This window comes from Rana temporaria, chromosome 5 (genome assembly GCF_905171775.1).
Source record: "Rana temporaria chromosome 5, aRanTem1.1, whole genome shotgun sequence".
In the NCBI taxonomy this organism is placed as follows: domain Eukaryota; kingdom Metazoa; phylum Chordata; class Amphibia; order Anura; family Ranidae; genus Rana; species Rana temporaria.
Window position 1 is genome coordinate 358,442,832 of NC_053493.1, and position 27,505 is coordinate 358,470,336.

The window sequence follows — 27,505 nt, forward strand, 5'->3', positions numbered from 1 at the left end:
TTTTAGTTTAGTTTTTTCTACGTGAGGTGTTTTATTTGAATTTACCTTAGTGCTGGCTTGCATATTTTAGTTTAGTTTTTTCTACGTGAGGTGTTTTATTTGAATTTACCTTAGTGCTGGCTTGCATATTTTAGTTTAGTTTTAGTTTTTTTCCAGCGCTGAATAATTTATTTTTACGAGTGCGGTGTGTGTCACATAAGTGCCATTGTTGGGCAAAGGTGCATGGAGCACAGGTGTTGTCTACATCCAAGTGGACTTTTTCACATTCACTATATTTGGTTGATATTATGGACTGCTCGTTTTTTTTAGATGTCACTTTATATGTTTTTGATCAAGTTGGAATAGCAAGCGCTGTTTATATTTAGTAATACAAGGTACTGCATGTTTGTGGAAGCAAGGTTAATTACTTTAATACATTTTCAAAACAAATTATTCATAACATATTGTGGTCAGTATGATCCCAACAGGGGTGAATGGGTGCTTTGGTGGCACAAGCGGCCTCCCCAAATACTCTGGGCCGGATTCAGAGAGAATTTACGCCGGCGTATCCATAGATACGCCGCGTAAATTCAAATCTGCGCCGGCGTATATACTTTCTGTATTCAGAAAGCTAGATACGCCGACATTAGCCTAAGATCCGACTGGCGTAATTCTATTACGCCGTCGTATCTTAGGGTGCATTCTCACGCTGACCGATAGGTGGCGCTCCCGTCGTTTTTCGGCAGAGAGTATGCAAATTACCTAGATACGCCGATTCACAAACGTACGTGCGCCCGGCGTTAGTTTTTTAAGGTCGTTTGCGTAAGGCTTTTTCGGCGTAACGTTGTGCCTGCTTCTATGAGGCGCACTCAATGGTAAGTATGGACGTCGTTCCCGCTTCGATTTTTGAATTTTTCACGTCGTTTGCGTAAGTCGTTTGCGAATAGGGCTGGACGTAATTTACGTTCACGTCGAAACCAATACGTCGTTGCGGCGTACTTGAGAGCAATGCACACTGGGATTTGTACACGGACGACGCATGCGCCGTTCGTAAAAAACGTCAATCACGTCAGGTCATCACACATTAGCATAAAACACGCCCCCCCTTCCACATTTGAATTACGCGGCCTTACGCCGGCCCCATTTATGCTACGCCGCCTCAACTTACGGAGCAAGTGCTTTGTGAATACTGCACTTGCACCTGTAAGTTGCGTCGGCGTAGCGTAAATACAATACGCCGCCGTAACTAGGCGCGCAGCTACGTGAATCTACCCCTCTATTTTCATTTCAGAATACATCCTTGGCATTATGCATACACTAAATAGCATGTCCCTCATATTATACTCAGTCTACATATAGAGACATGCCTACAAAAATGCTTATTCTCACTATTGTTTTGTATTACCGTGTATGTACTCACACTGTATGTAACCGCACCTATGTGATCTGTTTTACATCTCAATTCTTGTACCAAGCCTTTCTTAACAATAAAAATCTTAAAACAAAAACATTGTGGTCATTGTCATCCTTACCATTTTCATCATCTCCAGTATTTTTTTTCTTTACCCACCAATGGTTACAATTATTAGTCCCTCTTTCCTATTTGCCCAATGATTACATGTATGTCTGGTTTTAGGTATGTTTGGCTTGTGTTACTGAGCAGCCAATTTCTTTGTAAATTGAATAGAAATTTGAAATTAGGCGATATTGCCTGAAGAAAAGGCTGGTATTCTTTGAAGGCATGCACTATAATCTATCTAGTTAGCCAATTATTGCTATCACACTAAATCCAAGCTTCTACTTGTATCATTGGTTAACATGGTAGAATACTGTCCTGCTGTATTTACACTGAGAAAAGATTTCATGGCTGTGGTATGTTTGCATGAAGCTCTTTTAAAAATAATGCCACCCTGGGGTTACCTTTGGTACTCAAACTCCCTTCTGCAGCAACATTGCTTGTGTCCAATCATGATAAGACCATAAGGGTTCATACACACGGCTGTAAAAATGTTACTGATGTTATTACACGTGTTTCCAGCAGAAAAGGTCCTGCATAATGATCAGTAAAATACTTACGTATAGATACGCTTAAACGCGTAAAGACACATAAGGACATTATGCGTACATAATGATGATTTATGTTTCCCCTTTACTTAGATCAGGCATGTCCAAAGTCTGGCCCGGGGGCCAATTGCAGCCCGCGTTTCGGTTTCATGCGGCCCCACTGGTAATTTGGATATATACCGTATTTATCGTTTTGCAGCATCGGAGAGGACAGGGAGGGGGCGGGACGAGTGCCGTCAGATTACATACAGGAGAATCTCCAGTTTACTCGGCAGCCTCTGTAATAGGAAGTCCTGTCTCCTGGGCTGGTATTGGACGACTATTCTGTCTATAATAGGAGGTGGGACTTTTTATTAAGGAGGTCCCCGTGTAAACAGGAGATTCTCCTGTATGTAATCTTTTGGTGCTCATCTCGCCCCCTCCCTGTCCCCTCCGAGAATGCAAATGGGCATGAATCAGGCTGCACTGATGGCAATGGTGAGGCTGCATTCAGAGGCTGCATTCATGGCAATGGTGAGGCTGCATTCATTGGCAATGGTGAGGCTGCATTCATGGCAATGGTGAGGCTGCAGATGGGCACTGATTAGGCTGCATTGGCAGGCACTGACCCTTATTTTGCTTTACAGTTCTCTATTTAAAATGTTATATTTTTCCTGAAATGTCCCTCTTAAAGTGAAGGTGGGTGTTATACACCTGTGCGCGTTATACTCTGATAAATACGGTATATCCAAATAACACGTCCAAGCTCATCCTTAGACTCTTCACCACACACAGCCACAAAGGCAAGAGAATTCTTGTTGGGCAGTGTATTAGTTAATTTGCATTTATTTTAATGGTTCGAATGTCAGGCAAATTGGTCGGCCCTCACGCATGTTCACTTCATCAAATCTGGCCCTCTTTGAAAAAAGTTTGGACACCCCTGACTTAGACCTAATTTATGTGCTTACAGAGGCATATAGATGTAAGTGCGTAAAGCGCATGTTCTTAGATGCAGATTTTTGTGTTACAGATGTGTATGCAGTGCATCTTCTTTTTTTACAGCTGTGTGAATGAAGCCTAAAGCCTAGTACACACTGCTAATTATTTACGTTCAATCCAGCAGGCTAGGGGAAAAAAAACTGACAGCTCAGGTAGGAGCCGATGTACTAAAAATCTGACGTTAGTACCGCGATCTCCCCTACTGTTCCATTGTGTTCTGACAGGGCGACTGCCCCCCCACCAGAACACTCTGGTTAGCACTCTCAGCCATTGGCTGAGAGCACTGATAGGGAGCCAGTCGGCAGACCCTTTTCAGCCATGCCCCTTTGACCGGGACATGTCGGACCGGCTGCAGAACACATGGACCGAATGTCAACCAGTTTCTATTGAACTGACCGATGCTGCCCAACATTCGGCCCATGTATACAGGGCTTAATTCTTAATGTATTTACTTAGAACACTTTAAAACTAGATATGAATGCTATAAACAGGAACTTCTCCCAAGGATCACTGGAATTTAAAATGAAAGTCGTCATCATATTTTTCTTTTGTCTCTAATAAAGTCAGTACTTTATCACTAATAGTATGAGCCCCTCTCCAGTCTCTAGGCCACCACTCGAGTTACCCCTATTATGATACAATGCAGAAAACAGTTTAATTTAAATGGTTCAACTTACCAGGCCTCCCTTCATCAGAAACATTCACTTTTAACCTGTACTGGTCGTTGTCTTTAATATTTAGCCCGCCAGTAATTAGCTGGATTGAACCACTGAATTCGTTGATTAAAAACCTGTTATCTGAAGGTATTTGTTCCAGTAGTTTGTAGATGATAGATGAGTTTCTTGTATTTGGCTCATCATTGTCAGTGGCTATAAACAAACCAATAGTGCTCGCTGGAAGACAAAAGTGTTGTATTTAGGAATCATCTTTGTGCACTATATAAGGCAATTATTCTCAGCTGATTTGATGTGCATCTAAAAGTTTTATAATGCATTATAAGTGTAAACTTTGCCATGTCTCTGGTTACCTCCATTAATCATGTTTATGGGTTTATGAATATGTGGAGAGGATTATTTATTTGTTAAGTTTAATAGGTCAAAGAGGGCGCCAAATGAAAAATACTTACAGTCAAGCCCTGTACACACGGCCGGGAATCCCATCAGGTATTTTTTTTGGTTTTCCTGACGAGATTCCTGGCAAGCTGGCCGTGCATACAGATGGCCATTCAACAGAACCGCCGTTCTTTTGAATGGCAAGAACGCGGTGACATCATCGACTACAACGAGCCAGCGCTCATCACATTCGATGCCGTTGCCACCATCTTGCTACACTCTACACATCCCTTGTATGCTACCGCGCATGCGTCGAAGTCTCTTCGCGCATGAGCGGGATTACCGGGACCAGGTAAGTATACACACGCTCAGTTTTCTCGGCAGGTAAACACTGCCGAGAATCCCGACGAGGAAAATAGAGAGCAGGTTCTCTATTTTTCCTCGTCGAGATTCCCGGCAGGTTTCCCGACGAGAAACCATAGACACGCAAAAGGCTCTCCCAGCAGCTTTCTTGCCGAGAAAACCGTGCGTGTGTACGAGCCTTCAGAGTCCAAAGCCTTTGGCTACAACAAGCAGGGCTAATGACAGCCAATGCATTTCGGGGGCCAATGTTGTTTATAACATCCTCTACCTGCAGCCCTGATGAAGGAGGATTGTGTGGCCCCCAAAATGTATTGGATGTCATTTGCCCTACTTATTGTAACCAGCCAAACAACAAAGACTTTCTTCAACCTACTCTCTTTGACCTATCATTTTTGAATTTCTTGATTTCAATGAATGTCCTCTCTGGGGGGGTTTCCAAACCTAGGCCAACTGGGCTCAAGTAATAATTTCTCCCACAAGTGCTTTACAGCTATAGGCATGTACCGTAGGTCTCATAAACTATAAGTGTATTTTCACATCGGGGGTTATGCTGTGGTACCATTTTTTTTAAAATGCGTTATGATTCTACCTCCCTCATCCATAGAATAGTTTGTTTGGATTTTTTCATGAACGCTTCCACTTTTCCCATAGTGTATTTTATTGTTCATTCTGTATTGTATCTTGTTAATGTTCAAACAGTATTGTCTCTGATATAACATTTTATTTTACCACGTGTTTATTATTGTAGTTTTCCACTGTCTCAAACTTTTTCACCATCACTTGAGATACACTATATTACCAACAATATTGGGAAGCCTGCCTTTGCATGAACTTTAATGGCATCCCAGTCTTAATCAGTAGGGTTCAATATTTAGTTGGCCCACCCTTTTGCAGCTATAACAGCTTCAACTCTTCTGGGAGGACTGTCCACAAGGTTTAGGAGTGTCTATGGGAATGTTTGACCATTCTTTCAAAAGCGCAATTGTGAGGTCAGGCAACGATGTGGACAAGAAGGACTGGCCAGCAGTCTCCGCTCCAATTCATTTCAAAGGTGTTCTTTCGGGTTGGGGTCGGGACTGTGCAGGCCAGTCAAGTTTCTCCACTCCAAACTCGCTCATCCATGTCTTTATGGGCCTTGCTTTGTGCACTGGTGCGCATTCATGTTGGAACAGGAAGGGGCCATTCCCAAACTGTTCCCGCAAAGTTGGGAGCATGAAATTTTCCAAGATGTCTTGGTATGCTGACACCTTAAGAATTCACTTCACTGGAACTAAGGGGCCAAGCCCAATCCCTGAAAAATAACCCCACACCATAATCCCCCCTCAACCAAATGATTTGAACCAGTGTACAATACCAGGTCCATAAAGACATGGTTGAATGAGTTTGGTGTGGAGGAACTTGACTGGCCTGCACAGAGTCCTGACCTCAACCCTATAGAACACCTTTGGGATGAACTAAAGTGGAGACTGTGCGCCAGGCCTTCTCGTCCACATCAGTGCCTGTCCTCACAAATGCACGTCTGGAAGAATGGTCAAACATTCCCATAGACACACTCCTAGATGAGATACTAGAAGCCTTCCATGAGTTTTATAGCTCCCTTTATACCACTAATATTCCCTCTGACCTTCGACCTAATGACTTGTCTACTTTGTTGGATCTCATGGCGCTTGGTTGACTGTCAGATGAGGAGCATGCAAAACTGATATACCCTATCTCTCCTAAAGAGGTGTTGACTGCCATACAATTCTTCCCTACAGGGAAGGCCCCAGGCCCGGATGACCTCCCTCTCGAGTTTTATAAGACTCATAGTTATCTCCTAGCCCCGATCCTTGCAGTATTATACACAAAATGTTTAGCAGATGGGTCTCTGCCAGCCTTGATGAGTCACGCCCCCATATAGTTCTGATCTACAAGTCACCCAATGACCCAAAGTTTTGCGCCTCTTACAGGTACGTTACTCTGCTTAAAAATTACTTTAACATTTTAACAAAATTGATCACCATTAGATTGCAATGCTTGCTACCTTTGATTATTGACTCGGTCCAAATGGGCTATATGGCTCAGGGCTACAGATATCAACCTTTCGCAGACTTTTTACCAACTTACATGCTTAACACTCTAATATAGGTTCCAGGACAGTGGCCTCCCTAGATATCGAGATGGCTTTCGATACAGTTGAGTGGCCTTTTCTATGGGAGGTTCTCTGAAGGATGGGATTGCCACTGGTTTTCATTACCTGGTTACTAAGTACTTAATAAAAATTCGACATCCTTGGTTAGATTGGGGGGAAGGCTGTCAGCTCCTTTCCAGCTACATAGGTGGATTCGACAGGGTTGCCATCTTTCTCCAGCCCTTTTTGCAATAGCAATTGAACCAGTGGCTGAGGTCCTTCATACCTCTCCCCACATCAAGGTTCTTCAGATTGGCTGGCTGGATAAGAGGGTGGCCCTGTACAGATTTTGAATGATGCTGGCCCCTCACTTCAGTGAGACCTCCAAGTATTAAACTCATATTCAGTAGTTATAAGGGTCACCGTTAATTGGGCCAAATCTCTATTGTTCCGAATAGATCCTGGGGCTTATGCTACAGCTTCTCCTAATATGCAGCTGCAATGGGTTGATGAATTAAATTATTTAGAAGTAGTCATATCCCACCAGGCTACTGATTTCCTCTCACTCAACTTGATCCCGGTATTACAGGAGGTTAGGGTAAAATTTAAAGCATAGGAGACCCTGCCTTTTTGCTTACTGGGTCATATAAATCTGATTAAAATTAAAATTCTTGCTAAATTTACATATTTTTTTTTCAGAATTTCCCACAATGGATACCCAAATCCTTTTTTACACATCTACACGGTCTTATCTCCTCTTTTCTGTGGGGCTCGCAATCTCCTAGGTATAAATTGTCCACCCTTATGTGCCCTACATCCCAAGGGGTATAAGCTCACCTGGATTGCTATAAATATTTCCTGGCTACGCAATTAGTTATGGCTGCATGGTGGGTGAACCCGGATAAATCCAATTCCTCTACGATGTTAGAGGTCTTGGTGGTTTATTCAATTGATTCTCTCCAGTTCCTACTACTTTGGGATCCTAAGTCTCCTTACCTCTTAACTGCTTCTATAATTGCCACTATCAGGGCCTGGAAGGCGGGTTTAGCAAGTAAGCATGCCCCCCTATGGTCCAACCCTTCATTATTCCTCCTAAATATGATCCCTGATCTGGCAACCTTGGTGAAAATATTAAATAAAAACGGTCTCTCAGGTAGTGCAGCGTGGTTCTCTAATGTCCCTACCACAACTCTACTCAGAATTTATTGTGCTCAGGATACTCCCATGATTGTGGAATCTGCGACTGAAACAGTTACTCCGAACGGACTTCACACCTCTTTGCCCACCTTCTTCTGCTGTCCTCCTGGGTTCTGGAGAAAGGTACTGGATATAATTGATACTGTCATATCTATCTCCCTGAGGCCTACTATTGCAATTTGCTTATTGGGGCATATGGAAATTGCAATCCTCACGGTAGATACCCAGCTTAGTTTGCTTCTCTTCTATGCTAGAAAGGCAATCACGATGCACTGGAAAAAGTCTGCCCCTCCTCTTCATTTTTGGAAACAGTTCGTGAACAATAGCTTACCATTGTAAGGATACTTACAGTATGCGAGCAATCAGGATTGTTTCCACCCATAGGTGGTTGCTTTTAAATTGAGGTCTGTGACCTGTGCAATGTAGTTACGATGAAGACCCTTTGAGGCAGAAACACGTTAGAGGATTGCTTTTTAATGCTCTTACAATAAAGGAAAGATTTGTAGGATTGTGCTGTGCTAGATTCTTGCTTTTCCCCCTCTGCCTGTACTCCCTTAGCTCTGTTAAGGTTGTTATTAATCACAAAAGTACATATTTGCCCAAATCAGGCAAAAATAAAATAAATATTTGTAAAAGTAGGTATTACCTTACAAGGGCCTTTTATTAGATTCCAGAAAATTGGCATTTATTCTGATAAGTTGGTTCAATTAAACTAAAGATTCTAAAGGAAGAACAATTTATCAGAAATTTTTAGAACGTACCAGCGCCTTCATTTTCCTGTACTTCAAATGTAGTAATTTCTGATGGACACACTGGCGGGTTGTCATTGACGTCAGCAACATTTACCACAATTTGCAGGGGTCTAGCCACACTAGCTCCTACAATGTTTTTTGCCAAGGCAAAAAATACGTACTGAAAAAAAACAAAAACAAAACACTGTTTTGTCAAATTTGGTACAAAAGAATTCATGTAGTTAATGTCAATGCTTTTACATGACTTTAGCTAGAAAGTCTTTTTAAGAGACATAATTAAAGTAGAACGAAGGCAAAACGTTGTATTCCATTTTGGATAGAGTAAGCAAGGGTTGTTTTTGCCATCTGTGTTCCATTGGGGATATTTCCCTTCACTTCCTCTCTCTTAGCCAAAACAGGAAGAGAGAATTCCTCTAAAGTGAGGGAATCCCTGGTTCTCACCGGGGTCACCGGAACTAGTGTCACCATTGGAAGATATCCCCACTGTTCCTAATCTAGGGACAACACAAAATGTGTGATTTTCGTACTTTCACTTTTGGCGATAATGGCAAACAGGAATAATAGAGAGAGTGATCCCCCCTAACAGGGGCACAGGCAGCAATAAAAACCTGACAGGTGTTCTAATACATCTCCACTCCAACCAAAACTTAAAAAAACTTTTTGCCTTTATAAGTTTATGTAAGACTGAATATACATTTTTTAAACTCTTTCCAGATATGAGCTTTAAATATGTAGCAATGAGGTTGTTGAATACTTCTCAATTATTGAAATATTGCATAGAAAATTGTTTAAGTATAACATCTAGGTGCCATTTATTTATTTTTAAATGTTTTTTAAAATGTTATATTTTTTTAGATAAAACAAATAAATAAAGATGTTTTAGAGTCGGTTCACACAGGGGCAACACGACTTCTAGCACGACTTTGGGAGGCAACTTGGACACGACTTGAGTATGAATCATCAGGCAACTTACAAGGCAACTTCAAGTTGCCTCCAGGACAGTACAAGGCAACTTCAAGTCGCCTCCAGGACAGGAGGCTTTCCAGTGGCCAATCAAACAACAATCAGCTCTGTAGGAGGGGGGGGAGGGAGGGGTTTGCCTGAGAAATGTATGTTATCTTCCTGTATTGTTGCTTCAGTTAAGACAGTGATCAGACTTCTGAGGCAACTTCCATTGAAATCTATGGGTACAAGTTGCCTACAAGTCGGATTGAAGTAGTACAGGAACCTTTTCTGAAGTCGGAGCGACTTCAGTAGTGTACAATAAGACGGCTCCATTCACTTTCATTAATTTTCTCAACTGCGTGACTTGGGACGACTTGGGGACACTTCAAGTCGGATCCCAGGTCGCCCCTGTGTGAATCGGCTCTTAGTGTGTGTTGATTGTTTTGATAATATCTATGCCAGTTACTTTGGAATATAATAAGATATGATTTATATTGACAAGCAACATTTTTTTTAAAGGGCCAACAGAAACCCCTTACACATTATTATGACTGCATAAGATGCTATGTTCTTCTTCGAGTGGAAGTGGGAGCTGGGTACCTGTCAAACCTGTCAAAGTCCTTAAAGCGGAAGTTCCACTTTTGTGTGGAACTCCACTTTAAGCAAGGGGCCAGGTGAACTTAACAACCATGACTCATCATCTGTCAGCTGGTTTCCCCACTGACAGATGAATGTAAAGTAAAGAATGCTGGCATTGTCCGGCAATAGAAACAGCGTGGCTTCCCCCTCAACATCCATACCAGACCCATATCCGGGCATGCAGCCTGGCAGTTTAGGAAAGGGGGGAACAAGTGAGCACCCCCCCCCCCCCGAACCATACATGGCCACATCACTTTAGGGGGGTGGGAGGGGGGCTCTGATACCCCTAACTAAAATCTAGTGGAACCAGTACCCAGTTGAATGAGGAAACTGGAAAGGTACTTTGTTAGAAGCTAGATTTGTTTTAAAAGGGCTTTTATACATGTGTCTGTGCATGTAAGTGTCTGTCTGTCTGTATGTGTTTGTGTGCATGTGTCTGTATGTGTGTGCGTGTGCGTGTGCATGTGTCTGTATGTATGTGTATGCATGTGTATGTATGTGTGTGCATGTGTCTGTATGTGTGTGTGCATGTGTCTGTATGTGTGTGCATGTTTCTGTAGGTGTGTGTGAGCGCATGTGTCTGTATGTGTGTGTGCATGTGTCTGTGTGTCTGTATGTTTGTGTGTGCATGTGTCTGTGTGTATGCATGTGTCTGTGTGTTTGTGTGTGCATGTGTCTGTGTGTGTGTGTGTGTGCATGTGTCTGTGTGTGTGTGTATGCATGTGTCTGTGTGTGTGTGTATGCATGTGTCTGTGTGCGCGCATTTGTCTGTATGTGTGTGTGCACATATGTGTATGTGTCTGCATGTGTCTGTGTGTATGTTACTTTTCATCCGGACCCCCCCATTCCTGTATCTTTAGAACTGCTTTTGTAGGGCTTGTTTGTAATAGCAGCCAGGACTGCTGCTCCTCTTAAAAGCAATCCATGCACTGATCGCTTTTCAGAGGCATTTGACAGGCAGTAAAGCGGCATTATGTTGCCTCCTCACCACCTGTTTTAAGCCTGGAAATGCAGCATCACTATACCGCAACAGTGCAATGCACACAGTTGCGGGGTAGTTGCAGTGCAGCCCCATTCAGCCTGGGCATACCTCCAGCTGCAGCCACAGCAGCTAAAGGGGGTGGTAAAAACAGCTCAACCATGTGGTTTTACTGCCCCTCCAACCTGACATGTGAACAAGCCCTTGGTTCACATATGTGTGGCTGCGTGCTGCGTGTAGGTGTAGGGTAGCATATTAATTTCAATGGGCTTCCCTACCCACAAAAATGTAGGGAAAGAAGTCCCCAACCTTTTTTTTTTTTAATTGCACTGCACCAAAAGAACCCCACATTTTCCAATGTGTGGGGTACCATTAAGAATTACCTGTACTCCTAAAGAGCAGAGCATTCGTCTGTGTGAGGGGAACGAGGCAAGATAATTGTTGTTGGGCAGTGTATTAGTGCTCGAACGAACACACTTAGACAGAATTTTAATGGTTAAAAAAATGTCAGGCAAAATGGTCGGCCCTCACGCATGTTCACTTCATCAAATCTGGCCCTCTTTGAAAAAAGTTTAGAAGCCCCGAGATACAACGACATTTCAGAGGCACATGCCGCCCTCTTTATTAAAGGTGATAACTGGTATGCTGCAATATATAATTTTTTTCTTGGTTCAGATATCATTTAGCATTCTTTACATATTGAACCATCGATCAGTCATGGATATTAACCCCCTTGGCGGTAAACCCGAGCGTGACTCGGGGTTGGTTTTCCATGTTAGGATCGGTATCCCCGAGTCACGCTCGGGGTGGATGTGCAGAGTGTGCAGCGGCGCGGCTTACCTTCTCGCTGGATCCACAGACAAGTTACTTACCTTGTCCCTGGATCCAGCGATGCCACCCCGCTGTGTGAGCGAGCGGGTCCTCCTCACTCGATTCACAGTGTCCCCGTGTGCCGCCGATCTCCGTTCCCTGCGACGTTACGACGCACGGGGGCGGAGAACGGCGCCAAATTCAAAAAAGTAAACAAACACATTACATACAGTATACTGTAATCTTATAGATTACAGTACTGTATGTAAAAAATACACACCCCCCTTGTCCCTAGTGGTCTGCCCAGTGCCCTACATGTACTTTTATATAATAAAAAATGTTCTTTCTGCCTAAAAACTGTAGATTGTCCAAAAGTGTCCCTTTATGTCAAAAATGGTTTTAGATCAGCTAGAAAACAGCGATAATAAATTATAATCACTTGCAGAAATGTGCGATAGCGATTTGTGGGGAAATTCGTCATAAAAAAAAATAAAAATAATGACAGAGACAATTCTGCAACTGAGCAAATTTCAGTGATTTTGAGTTGATTACATTATTGAATCATTTTTATTATAATTATATTATTATTTGTTATAATTATTTATAATTATTTATTATATTATAATTTATAATTTTGTTTTAAAAAAAAAATCATACCCGGGATGCCTACAAGACTCTTGCTTGGTCAGATTTAAGTGAGTTATTTCTAAAAAATACAGGCCTACAGTATAAAACTCCAAATTTCCTTGCAAAATAATTGTACCGCTTTTGGTACGTAATTCCAGACAGAATCATACCGCCAGGGAGGTTAAAAGAGTAATTTGACCACGGCAAGAACTATGATCTTTTTGTATGGACAATGTTTGCTGTTTTGGACATACTGTATATATTATGAAGCCTTCTGATTAAATAATCAGCAGTTGTGTATATTTCCACTTTTCTACGCTGAATTAATAGGTTTGGTTTAATTGAGTAGTATACCTTGTATATTTAGTGTATATGTTGACGTCCCCTTACCCTCTTTGTTCCTAGCATTATAATAATTACTAAAAAACAGGCGCAGAAGCATTATATAGGAAATCTTTCTGACATTTAGGGCCAGATTCACGTAGATCAGCGGATCTTTAGATCCGCACGATCTACCTGATATAAGATCCGCTCCCGCAAGTTTGAGAGGCAAGTGGGTAATTCACAAACCACTTACCTCCAAACTTGCGGCGGCGGATCGTTAATCCCCCGGCAGAATTCAAATTCCGCGGCTAGGGGGAGTGTACTATTTAAATCAGGCGCGTTCCCGCGCCGATTTAAATGAGCATGCTCCGTCTGCGGAATTTCCCAGCGTGCATTGCTCCCACTGACGTCACTAGGACGTCAGTGGTTTCGACGCTTACGTGAACGACGTCCATCCGTATTCGAGAACGACTTACGCAAACGACGTTAAAAAATTTAAAATCGACGCGGGAACGACGGCTATACTTAACATTGGCTGCGCCTCATAGAAGCAGGGGTAAGTAAACGCCGGGAAAGCCGCTACGGAAACGTCCTAAGAACACTGCGTCGGGTCCGCGTACGTTCGTGAATTCGCGTATCTCGCTGATTTACATATTATTCAACGTAAATCAGCGGGAACGCCCCTGGCGCCATTTTCAAATTGAAAATAAGATCCGACAATGTAACACAGTGTAACACTGTCGGATCTTAGCCATATCTATGCGTACCTGATTCTATGAATCAGGCGCATAGATAGGACCAGTTTAAGTCAGAGATACGATGGTGTATCAGGAGATACACCATTGTATCTCTTTGTGAATCTGGCCCCTTATGTTTAGAATTCAGACAAAATGATAGGAACCGTTTTAACTACAATGGAGTCAAAAAAACAAGGTCAAATACACTATCTTATGTAAATACTGAGGAAGACAAATTAATTGCTTTATCTTCACCGTTGATTCATCTTGACCTCACCCATACATACATTTTGCTCTTTCTCTAGTTTCAGTTTCAAATATTTTTTTTAATGCTTATACTATGCATTCTTTGGTTACTATATTACAATGAAGGTAATAATTTAACGGGTCAAGCAGATATTATCTAATAGGTTCACAGGAAGATAATAAAAGCCTCCAGGCATAGGGTTGCGTAACTTTACAATTCTTTAACCACAAAAAAAAAAAAAAAAAATACATGGTTCTAATGTTTTAATACAATTTTAGATATACATACAGTATGCCATATTTTATAATTGCTTTGGTTGTTTAATTACTTTTCTAAAGATAGGGTTTACCTATCTTTAAACTTAAGCTGGCCATAGATGGATTAAATCTTGGCCGGTTAAGCAGGGGCTACCCATAGATGGATTTAATCCATCTATGGGTAGGCTGATTGTACCCAACACTGTTCGATTTGGGTACAACCAGCATATCAGATTTTTAGAATGCGATTATTGTCAGTGGCTATAGCCACTAGTGGTAATCACTGTGTTCCCCTGCTGGCAGAACACAATAGCTCCACAGGAGGGATTTCCCCATCAACACTGTGTTTATAGGGGAATTGAGCGGTTTTCTTTCTTGCAACCCATTATTGAAATAATGCATAATCTATGGCCTGTTTTAGATGTAGGGCACTGGTGCATGAAAATGAAGGTCCTAGAAGAAAAGCTGCATGGGCTTCAAGTTAGGTCGTTAGGACGCCGTATATCAAGGGAATCGGAGTGAAAAGTGGGATGGGCCTAAGATGGGACTGGAATAAATAGATGGACAAAGAACGTTCTTTGTCCATCTATTTATTCCAGTCCCACCTTAGGCCCATCCCACTATTCACTCCGATTCCCTTGATATATGGCGTCACTTGGTACTATCCCTATGTCTGTTGAGAAAGGAGCGTGGCTAGCCAGGACACGCTTGCTCACGAAACGCGTCCACCAGCAGTGACGTCATCTCCCACAGCCCCGTCGTCTTGTGCGTCCCAGGCCTCGTTCTGAATCCCTTGGAGTTTCCGTCCATGAAGCCGGCCTCATACATCTGCTGACGGACTCTTCCTGGATCAAGACCCTTGCGTCAGAGGACACAGATGGCCGTGGACTGATGATCGACACGCCTGACATACCTACCTTACTGTTACCTTTCTGCAAAATGTGAGTTTTACTTACTATGTTCATTAAAGCTTGTTAAAACTACTGCACTCATAGGCGCCTCTCTCCTTGTTTTTTTTTGTTGTGTTCTAATCCCTCTCCACTCAACCCCCAAAACTAAAATAAAAAGTTGTGCCTTTAGTTATACTTTAAGTATTATATGCCATGTGGTTCTTATCTTACCCCTCTTTCTGAATCTGCCAAAAAAATTGGTATGACTGATACTGTCTATCTGTTGTACCCTCAGCATTCTAGCTGGTAAAAAAAAAAGTTAAATTATCACTACAAAAAAAAGTAGTTTGTTGCTGATATTGCAAACACCTATTTCAATCCCTATTTTTACTTTACACATGCATTATATATATATATATTACCTGTTCGCGCTCCTCTCTGTCCAGAGGCTCTGTTACATTAATATTTCCATTCTGATCGATGACAAAAGGGAACCTTAGATATCTCTCTCTCTGGTGTAATTCATATATGACACTGTCATCATTCCATCGCACCTATAAGACAAGAACCGGTCAGCCAAATTTATTGTGCTTCATTCTGGAATATAGCTGTAATGGTTACTGGTCTCTCCCAATGTCAGCTCCTTCCAGTATACTGTATGTAAAGTTTATAATAGACCACTGTGTGACATATTTACTCACTATGTGTCTAATAACGCTCTCTGACGAATATGCAGGCAATTCAGGAAAGCACCAAAGTATTGAATATGTGGTGTCTAAGAATGAAGGATCTAAAAACAGTTCTCAGAAAATGAAAAAACAGAATCAGCATTTAGTCATCCTTGGCTCTTGAAACTCAAAAGGTCAGCTTACATTTTCCATTGCATAGATTACTGTACAAACTTGGCGCTTGAATACCAAAACATTGCTTTAACCCTGGATGTCACCACACTGGTTCCACAACTGCACCTCACAGAGCGAATGCCCTTTGTGTCATAGGCTTTTATAATGGCAGTTGCGGTGCTGGACTTTGACACATGGTGCTGCATTTATCTATACAGAAATGTAATTAGGAATATTTTAAAGACCAAAGTGCAAGCTATCCTTGTAATTCTAATATTGTTCAATTACTATGGATTCAGCTGAAAGCAACATAGAATCCCCTGTGAGGCATCTGACAATGTATTTTCAGAGAAGATTAACTTTTTCTTGACTCCATCGATGACAATAATACAAATTCTCTGGATCCCTAATAGAGCTGCATGATTCTGGCTAAAATCAGAATCACAATTTTTTTGCTTAGAATAAAGATCATGATTCTCGTGGTGTAACATCATCTTTCACATTATACAAAAAAAAATTTTATTAATAGAAGTGTATTTTTTTTCCCAAAAAAATGCGTTTGAAAGATTGCTGCGGAAATACAGTGTGACATAAAATATTGAAACAATCGCCATTTTATTTCCTAGGGTCTTTGCTAAAAAAAAATATATAATGTATGGAGGTTCCAAGCATTTCTCTAGCAAAAACTACTGATTTTAACTTTGTTAGAAAAAAATGTCAGAACAAGGTTTAGTCTTTAAGTGGTTAAACTTCCCTCATTTACACACATAAGTTCATTCCTTTGATCTAAGAAGGAAAAGTTACAATGTCTATACTGTACTTATCTACCAGCACAGACAATGTTGTGATAAACTTGGAAGACTGCCCAGTTTTTAGTTTTTCTGAAAGCTGAGTGAGCAGAGAACTCTCTACACTTGTTACATGAATCAATCAGGAAATTCTGCATAGAGATCATGAGGGGGGCTGAATCTAGATCACAATTTTTTAATGATTAATTATGCAACTCAAAATCCCTACTTCTAAATGCTAGAAGCTGGAAATCACATCTAAACTAATTTATTCTGCTGCCCATCATCAATGTTGCAGTATGACCATTCTAACACTGAACAATTCCTTTCTCAAAGTACCCATTTTTATTTATTTTTAATGTGCAGTATACAAAAAGAATTAGAGCCCTTTCACACTGGGGCGGGCAGGCATTGATGGTAAAACGCCGCTATTTTCACTGTGCCAACAATGCAGCCTCGCCAGTGCCTTCATTACACACAGCGGTATGTAATTCCCACTGTGTCACGGAACTGGGGTCTGAACTCTGAGCTGATCGGCGGCCGTCCACTCACTGTAACAAAGCTCCGCCTCCTAGATCGTGATAGACGGAACACCATTGAATCAAGGAGGGAGAGGAGGCACTTGGATCAGCCCTGGGCGCTGCTGCAGCCGCAGCTCAAAGCAGGCCCAGGGCAGGTGGGCTATGGGGAAATATCATGGTATCCCGGCAGGCCAGTCCCGCCCTGGTTGCAAGGACCTGTGACACTCTTTGCTATTCCATCATCCCTGTCAGTGGAGGCTGCTGAGAGGTCATGAGGTATAGGGGGGTTGACATGAAAGGTGAGGTGTGAGGATGAGAAGAATTGTGTCCCTTTTATGTGCTTTTCCGGTGCTCTTGCCAACGGGCTGGGTGGTGGGAAGTTAAATGCCTTTGCAGGCATATGGTACCAAAATGGCTGGTGTTTTTGCCACACTTGATCTGCTTGAGGCAGAGATTACAAATTGTAACATTGCGATCAGCTAAGGAAGGCCCACACAGCTGAGCTGTGGGAAGTGGGCCGGTAGATAACAGCTCCACAATCTGATGAAATAGAGTGGGTGCTCTTTATTGTTCCATGATGGCTACCTCTGGGGGATATTCTGCCTCATTGGGGTTGTGCCTCCACCTTACTTTCCTCCTTTCAAGGAGATATTAGTGAAACCATAAAGGAGAGTACCAAAATCCCACAAAGGCTTTCTCAGAAATGGTTTCACTAATATCTCATTGAAACACTCTCCTGATATATGAGCCACTACACTGATTTTATCATATACATACTGATATTCAGGTAAGGGGGTTCTTTGGATGGTCTTCAACCGTATGCATTTTTGAGAAATTTTACATAAGTATCACTATTGTTATGGCTTATTTTGTACAATCTACCGGTTTGTGCTGTTTGGCACTGGTTTTATAAAATGTTAGTTGCATGATTGACTAATATGCTATTCTTAACGTCTAGCGATTATACATGCAGTACTTATAAAAGTCTCCTTAAGAAGTCACAGTCTGGCGAAACATGCAGAGTCAAAGTCACTGCATCTGACCTATAATCGCATGGATACCATATGATGATGATACATATAAAATGTTGATTTTAACAAATGTCGAAATAAAATGTTGCTATATTTATAAAATAATTTCTCTGTTTGGCACTTTAACAATCCCACTTTCCTGTTTTTATCAAAACACACTACACTATACTACACTGACATTACACTATACTCATACTTTACTCACACTATACTCAGTCTACACTAACACTACACTGACAACCTACACTCACAATAACACACAAACTCGCTAGCAGTAAACAGAGCCATGCTCTATCTATCTCCACTCCAACAACACACTGCAAAAGGTTTCTGTGGTAAGGAACTTTTTATAGTGTGGGGTGGGACTATGAGCACTGAGCGATGATTGGGCAAAGTCATCATGACTTTGTACAATCATGGCTCTGACTGTGCTCTGTGCTGCCTGATTGGACAAAGCCTTGCACATGACCAGCATTAAGCTGCATTGCTTTATCCAATTAGGGCCCTAAAATGCACTGTGTAATTCACAGTGCATTGTGGGGCACTCTACGGGCAAACATCCCACCGAGCGCCCCGCAAATTCGGGTGTTCGCCAAACAGGCAATGTTCAGGCCCAACTTTTGTTTTGGCTTAAAGTGATCGCCCAACTCTACCCGTAAAAGCTGAAAGACAAAGAGCAGTGATACAGCCTGAGGCAAGGGGAGGCAAGTATTTAGGGATGGGGACACAGGTAGTGGGGCATTTTTTACCTTAATGCATAGACTTTAGAACCACTTTAAGCATATTAATTTAATCTCTTCTTTTTGTAGAGTAGAGAAACCAAATTGTTTAATCTTTTAGTATGGCAGACTCTCTAGACAAAATATATAATAAAATAAATAATCCATCATTAAATCCTCTGAAGCGCCACTTCAATTTTCTTGTAGAATGTTCATGGTAATGCTTTCAGTTATTGTCTTCATTTTAAAGCAGTAATAAACCTAAAACCAAAATGTCAAAAGGCTTACAAAAAGCTTTTAGTCTTGTTGCTTGCACTGAAAGAAACATGCTATTGTTTCCTATCTTTCTAATGTTTGACCTAATCAAAACCAATTTATTCCATCCATGCAAGGAAAATATAAACCAGTTGACTATTTTAGTTTCCCAAAATATTACCTGTGTTATAAAACGAGGATGGGGCAACACAGAATTTTCCTCAATAGTGACAGGTATGGGCTCTTTCCATAGGTTCTCTATCACTGTAATATAGACCTTTGCATTGGAGCTGAAGGATAGTTCAGCCGTGTCAGAAACACTTAAACGAAGTTCGTATTCAGTCGCGTCTTCTGCCTTTAAATGGTAAGTTCCTGCAAGTTAGATAGAAAAAACATTACACCTGGCTACACAGAACATGCAATAAATACTGTATGTCAGCCTACCAAAAACTGATATTTTGTCTATGAGTAGGCACTAGAAGAACTCCAAGAAATATCTCTGGAAAGAATAGTGAGAGGTAGGTGTAATGTGTTAATTACACATACCACTGCGCTATCTTTTCCCACATACAACACTCAAAACATTGCATCGGGAGCACAGGGATACCATAAACTGAATAAAATAAGTCACTGCAAATGTGGGCTCTAATGAATACTATTAGCACAATTGATTGTATTAAAAAAAGTATCAGGGACCAAGAGTAGAGAGCACACAAACCTTTTCAGTTTTGGATAAAATTTGCAAAGGTTAGAACTTCTGTCAAGGTGTTATTGCTCTCCATGTCCAGTCCGTCTCTACATGTGGCTGCCCCCAGCTGTTCTGCCGGACACAATATAAAGCATCTAAATAGGATATGTTCCTATTGAAGTCTTGCAGTGGTCTCAGCAAAACAGCCATACACATGTGCACACTGTATTACCACTACTCATAGGGTTAATGGACCCTATAAGCAGCAAATGGAAAGGCCACTCCAGTTTAACTAAGCACGGCAGGCTGTACTTTGGTAGACTCCCAAAAGGCCATCTACACATACTGTAAACCAACTGTAATAAGCGGTATCTGCATTCTCTATATAACAAAATATTTGTAATATGAGATGCATGATATTTTGACCACAACGTGCAACATGTTCAGCGTTCACCATGACCTGGCTGTCATGGTGCAGGCTGGCACCAATGACAAAGTCAGAGGCAGATGGAGTATCCTAAAAAACGATTTTAAGAACTTAGGAGCTAAATTGAGAAAAAGGACCTCCAAGGTAGTATTCACAGAAATACTACTGGTACTTCGAGCCACACCAGAAAGACAGAGGGAGATTCGGGAAGTAAACAAGTGGCTAAGGAGCTGGTGTAGAAAAGAGGGGTTTGGGTTCCTGGAGAACTGGGCCAATTTCTCAGTCAGTTACCAGCTCTATAAAAGGGACGGACTGCACCTAAATGAGGAGGGTGCAGATCTGCTGGGAGTGAAGATGGCCAAAAAATTAGAGGGGCTTTCAAACTAGACGATGGAGGGAGGGTCCAGAGGTAGAGACAGTCAGCGCGGAACAAATTCCAGAGGGTAGTACTAATGGGGGCATTAGTGGTAGGTTGACTAAAGTACCTCAACCTGAGGTAAGGACAGTAACAAGTCCTATTTGCAACCTCAGAACACCCAATAAGGAGACAGTATGCGACCGGTCTAAACAACGTGGCACGTTCACCAATGCTAGGAGTCTGGCGGACAAGATGGGAGAACTAGAGCTACTGTTGTATGAGGAGTATTTAGATTTTGTAGGAATTTCAGAGACTTGGTTCAACAGCTCTCATGATTGGCTGGCAACCATTCAAGGGTATTCCCTATATCGCAGGGATAGAGAGGGTAAAAAAGGAGGAGGGGTATGCCTGTATAATGATGTACAAGTGAATGTGAGAGCCAACATCACTAAAGGAGCCAGGGAGGAGGTGGAATCATGTGGAATCCTTATGGGTAGAGCTACAAAGGGAGGAAACTAAGGGGAAAGTAATAATGGGAGTATGCTATAGGTCCCCGAACCAAAGGGAGGAGGTGGAGGCGGACCTACTATAACAATATGGATTAGCGACAAGGACAGGAAGTGTCATTATAATGGGGGATTTTAATTATTCAAAATACAAAAAGAACCTGGGTGAAAGCCCTAGAGAAATAGGCTTACCCCAGAAAAGAGGTTACTGTTGGCAAGTGATGGACTATACTCAGTTGATACAAATGTATAAATGATTTATTAGTATCTACAAAACATCAATAAAAATGAGTCTGCGATGTTACATAGACCACGTGGCAGAACAAATGCTAGGAATGGTATGCTACCGCGTGAGCGGTGTAGCTAGTAAGACTCACAAACATAAAGACAACTAACAAACATGTAACATGAACCCAGACTATCCGGATACTGTAGTGCTACTTCTGTGGTAGTTCACCTGGGGCAGAGACCCCGATCGGTGCGATCTGTGAACATATATTGGTTAATAAAACCTGATATTGGTGAGCAAACCACAGGAGTGACACTGCGGGGAGGGGGAAGCAGGTAGTGCTGGAATTGCCCTGAACCTGGGGTACATAACGTGTGTGTATATGAATTCCTATCTGGTGTGATCGACATAAATGAAGTCCATCAATCTGGTGGATTCTATCCTGTGTGGGGAAATGTCAGCATCCACCAATAAGAGAAGTTCAGGGTATCGAGGAACAAGAGGCAGTGACTTCTGCTTATTTTTTCCTAAAAGGGTGTTTACACCAGACTGGTAATATCCGTTGGAAATCCTGCTCTCATGATTAGTGTATTGCAGAGAAGGCACGGCAAGGCACGGTAGTCACGGGAGTTCCCAATAGCACACACAAGGCTTGTGTGTGAATTTCTGGATGGGCCAATCTGTATATGTCAGACAAACCACCGTATCAAGATACAATTGGAACGGGCTTACCGGATGTGCGGGTTGCTGGTGGAATTGAACCGGTGTCCTCCCGGCTGCTTGCACTAGTTATAGCTCAGTCCTCTGGTAATCCTGTGGAGTTAAGGGATATGCCAGTCGAGTAGACGCCTTTGGATCGCCAGGTAACTCCGCTTGTGATTGAACGGCTGATGCCGTGTGATGCCGTATGCAGGATCGTATACAGTAATCTGTACCGATGCACATGGAGCCAGCTGGTCTCCGAAGCGGATCCTCCAGTCACAGCTGCTTCCTCTGTCATCCGCCCCCAGGTGGAAGGAGGGGTGTGCCACAGTGTCCGGGGCCCGAGCGTGATGACGTCAACGCGTTTCGCAGATGACTTGCGTAGCTTCGTCTGGAAGCTTCGTTTCGCAAGTCATCTGCGAAACGCGTTGACGTCATCACGCTCGGGCCCCGGACACTGTGGCACACCCCTCCTTCCACCTGGGGGCGGATGACAGAGGAAGCAGCTGTGACTGGAGGATCCGCTTCGGAGATCAGCTGGCTCCATGTGCATCAGTACAGATTACTGTATACGATCCTGCATACGGCATCACACGGCATCAGCCGTTCAATCACAAGCGGAGTTACCTGGCGATCCAAAGGCGTCTACTCGACTGGCATATCCCTTAACTCCACAGGATTACCAGAGGACTGAGCTATAACTAGTGCAAGCAGCCGGGAGGACACCGGTTCAATTCCACCAGCAACCCGCACATCCGGTAAGCCCGTTCCAATTGTATCTTGATACGGTGGTTTGTCTGACATATACAGATTGGCCCATCCAGAAATTCACACACAAGCCTTGTGTGTGCTATTGGGAACTCCCGTGACTACCGTGCCTTGCCGTGCCTTCTCTGCAATACACTAATCATGAGAGCAGGATCTCCAACGGATATTACCAGTCTGGTGTAAACACCCTTTTAGGAAAAAATAAGCAGAAGTCACTGCCTCTTGTTCCTCGATACCCTGAACTTCTCTTATTGGTGGATGCTGACATTTCCCCACACAGGATAGAATCCACCAGATTGATGGACTTCATTTATGTCGATCACACCAGATAGGAATTCATATACACACACGTTATGTACCCCAGGTTCAGGGCAATTCCAGCACTACCTGCTTCCCCCTCCCCGCAGTGTCACTCCTGTGGTTTGCTCACCAATATCAGGTTTTATTAACCAATATATGTTCACAGATCGCACCGATCGGGGTCTCTGCCCCAGGTGAACTACCACAGAAGTAGCACTACAGTATCCGGATAGTCTGGGTTCATGTTACATGTTTGTTAGTTGTCTTTATGTTTGTGAGTCTTACTAGCTACACCGCTCACGCGGTAGCATACCATTCCTAGCATTTGTTCTGCCACGTGGTCTATGTAACATCGCAGACTCATTTTTATTGATGTTTTGTAGATACTAATAAATCATTTATACATTTGTATCAACTGAGTATAGTCCATCACTTGCCAACAGTAACCTCTTTTCTGGGGTAAGCCTATTTCTCTAGGGCTTTCACCCAGGTTCTTTTTGTATTTTGACTAGTATTTTTGGTTACGGCAAACACCCCCTCATTTGGGGGAGCGTCTTCTCAGAATAGTAAATACCTCACATCATTTGGTTGTCATATGGGACACTTCCCCCTTTTTTTTGTTTCCTACGGGATTTTAATTATCCAGACATAGACTGGGTGGAAGGAACTGTGCATTAATCTAAGGCTCGCCAGTTCCTAAATGGCTTGCAGGACAATTTCATGGGTCAGATGGTAAATTCACCAACTAGAAACAAAGCGTTACTAGACCTACTGATTACCAACAATACAGACCTGATCACAGATGTGGAAATACGGGGCAATTTAGGGAACAGCAATCACAAGTCAATTAGTTTCACTATAAATCGCACAAATAGGAAACATAAGGGGAATACAAAGACACTGAATTTCAAAAGAGCCACGATCCTTGCTAGAAGATACTAAATGGGATAACATCTTAGGAACAAAGAAGAACAAAGAAAATAGGTATGCTTTAAGAGCATATAAGGGTATTAGAAAGTGCATCCCAATGGGAAATACATTTAAAAGAGCTAGGCTGAGGGATCATCATCAGCATTCTAACTTTACAAAGAATGCAACAAGAAATGTAATGCCGCGTACACACGACCGTTTTTCGGCATGAAAAAAAACAAGGTTTTTCGGCATTTAGAAAAAACAACGTTTTTCCAACTTCATCATTAAAACGACGTTGCCCGCACACCATCGTTTTTAAAAAATGCTCTAGCAAAGCGCAGTGACGTACAACACGTACAACGGCACTATAAAGGGGAAGTTCCATTCGCCTTTGGACTGCTTTAGCTCATTCCGTGTTAGTAAAAGACGATTCACGCTTTTCTGTCTGTTACAGCGTGATGAATGTGCTTACTCCATTATGAACGGTAGTTTACCAGAACGAGCGCTCCCATCTCATAACTTGCTTCTGAGCATGCGCAGGTTTTTGACGTCGTTTTAGCCCACACACGATCATTTTTTACAACCCGAAAAACTACATCGTTTAAAACGTTGTTAAAAAATGCAGCATGTTCGAGAAAAAAAAATTGCCGTTTTTCAGAACCCGAAAAATTATGTGAAGCCCACACACGATCATTTTAAATGACATTTTTTTAAAACTAAGTTTTTTTCATGCCGAAAAACGATCGTGTGTACGCGGCATAAGGGTGCAATCAGGGCAGCTAAAATAGAACACAAAAGGCACATAGCGGAGGAGAGTAAAAAAAATCCCATGAAATTATTTAAATATATAAATAGTAAGAAAGGGAGGTCAGATCATGTTGGTCACATACAGAATGATTAAGGGAATCAGGGTACTAAGGATGGAGAGATGGTGAAGGTATTGAATTTATTCTTCTCTGCAGTCTTCACTAAGGAACTGGGGGGCTTCAGTAACCAAAACTGCAGTGTTTGTCCCTATGACACATCACAGAAAGCACCATCATGGCCAACAGAGGACAGAATTAGAATTAGACTTGGGAAACTTAACATTAATAAATCACCGGGACCAGATGGCTTGCACCCAAGGGTACTTAGGGAACTCAGTCAAGTAATTGCCAGACCATTGTTCCTAATTTTTACTGACAGTCTACTGACCGGAATGGTACCAGCTGATTGGAAAATGTAGCGCCAATATTTAAAAAAAGGGCCAAAATACATCCCTAAGAATTACAGCCCAACATCAATAGTATGCAAGCTCTTGGAGGGGATGGTAAGGGACTATATACAAGTAATGAAAACTGTATCATTAGCAGTAATCAGCATGGATTCATGAAGAATCATTATTGCCAGCCAATCTATTAGCCTTCTATGAGGAGGAGGTGAGCTGCCATCTAGATAAAGGAAGGCCCATAGACGTGGTGTATCTGGACTTTGCAAAAGCATTTGACACAGTTCCCCATAAATGTTTACTGTACAAAATAAGGTCCATTGGCATGGACCAAAGGGTGAGTACATGGACTGAAAACTGGCTACAAGGGTGAGTTCAGAGGGGGGGGGTGATAAATGGGGAGTCATGAGTGAAAAATGGGGTCCCCCAGGGTTCTGTGCTGGGACCAATCCTGTTTAATTTGTTCATAAATGACCTGGAGTATGGGTAAACAGCTCAATCTCTGTATTTGCGGACAACGCTAAGCAGGGCAATAACATCTCTGCAGGATGTGGAAACCTTGCAAGAAGATCTGAACAAATTAATGGGGTGGGCAACTACATGGCAAATGAGGTTTAAGGTAGAAAATGTTTAAATAATGCATTTGGGTGGCAAAAATATGAATGCAATCTACTCACTGGGGGGGAGAACCTCTGGGGGAATCTAGGATGGAAAAGAACATGGGGGGTCCTAGTAGATGACAGGTTGAGCAATGGCATGCAATAACAAACTGCTGCAAGCAAAGCCAACAGAATATTGACATGCAATAAAAAGGGGATTAGCTCCCACTCTCCCACTCTCTGGTCCGGCTGCACTTGGAGTATGCCATCCACTTCCTCAGAAAGCATTTGCTGGAGCTGGAAAGAGTCCAGAGAAGGGCAACAAAACTAATAAAGGGACAGGAGGACATTAGTTATGAGAAAAGGTTACAAGCACTGAACTTATTCCCTCTGGAGAAGAGACGCTTGAGTGGCAATATGATTTCAATGTACAAATACCGTACTGGTGACCCCACAATAGGGATAAAACTTTTCTGTGAAAGGGAATTTAATAAGACACGGGCCATTCACTAAAATTAGAAGCAAATCGGTTTAACCTTAAACTGCGAAGAGGGTTATTTACTGTAAGAGCGGTAAGGATGTGGAATTCTCTTCCACAGACAGTGATTTCAGCGGGGAGCATCGATAAATTAAAAAAACTATTAGATAAGCACCTGAAGCACCACAACATACAGGGATATACAATGTAATACTAAGATAATATCACACACATAGGTTGGACTTGATGGACTCGTGTCTTTTTTCAACCTCATCTACTAACTATGTAACTAGTTCCCAAAAGCTATTTGCTGATTCAAGCTGAAAGCATCTAACAAAAAAATGAAATGTCAGCTTTGGGTGAAGCTATAAGTACACAATGCAAACTTTCACATATACACATATGTTTTTTCTTATGTTACTAACATAACTTTGACCTTTTTAAATTTCATTAGAGATCTGGTAGTTAAAGTAAGCCAGATTAACCCCTTCCCGACCGCCGCATGTACATTTACGTCGGCAGAATGGCACGTACAGGCACATTGGCGTACCTGTACGTCCCTGCCTTTCCGCGGGTCGGGGGTCCGATCGGGACCCCCCCCCGCGACATGCGGCGGTCGGGTTCCCGCGGGGAGCGTTGGGTGTAGAACGGGGAGAGCTGGGTGTAAACGCGGCTTCCCCGTGCTTCACTGTGGCGGCTGCATCGATCGAGTGATCCCTTATATAAGGGAGACTCGATCGATGACGTCAGACCTACAGCCACACCCCCCTACAGTTGTAAACACACACTAGGTGAACATTAAATCCTACAGTGCCCCCTGTGGTTAACTCCCAAACTGCAACTGTCATTTTCACAATAAACAATGCAATTTAAATGCATTTTTTGCTGTGAAAATGACAATGGTCCCAAAAATGTGTCAAAATTGTCCGAAGTGTCCGCCATAATGTCGCAGTCACAAAAAAAATCGCTGATCGCCGCCATTAGTAGTAAAAAAAATAAATAATAAAAATGCAATAAAACTATCCCCTATTTTGAAAACGCTATAAATTTTGCGCAAACCAACCGATAAACGATTATTGTGATTTTTTTTTACCAAAAATAGGTAGAAGAATAGGTATCGGCCTAAACTGAGGAAAAAAAAAATTGTATATATGTTTTTGGGGGATATTTATTATAGCAAAAAGTAAAAAATATTGCATTTTTTTCAAAATTGACGCTCTATTTT

The 27,505-nt window shown here is 42.2% G+C and overlaps 1 protein-coding gene across 1 annotated transcript in view; it reads right to left on the reverse strand.

Moving 5' to 3' along the window:
• CDH17 (cadherin 17) overlaps positions 1–27,505 on the reverse strand; it is a 107,056-nt gene that overhangs the window by 36,426 nt on the left and 43,125 nt on the right. The window contains exons 6-9 of the mRNA XM_040354671.1: positions 19,288–19,478; positions 15,373–15,504; positions 8,505–8,655; positions 3,699–3,914 (exon numbers count right to left, since the gene is read on the reverse strand). Coding sequence (XP_040210605.1) covers positions 3,699–3,914; positions 8,505–8,655; positions 15,373–15,504; positions 19,288–19,478 — 690 coding nt within the window. The remainder of the gene's footprint in view (positions 1–3,698; positions 3,915–8,504; positions 8,656–15,372; positions 15,505–19,287; positions 19,479–27,505) is intronic.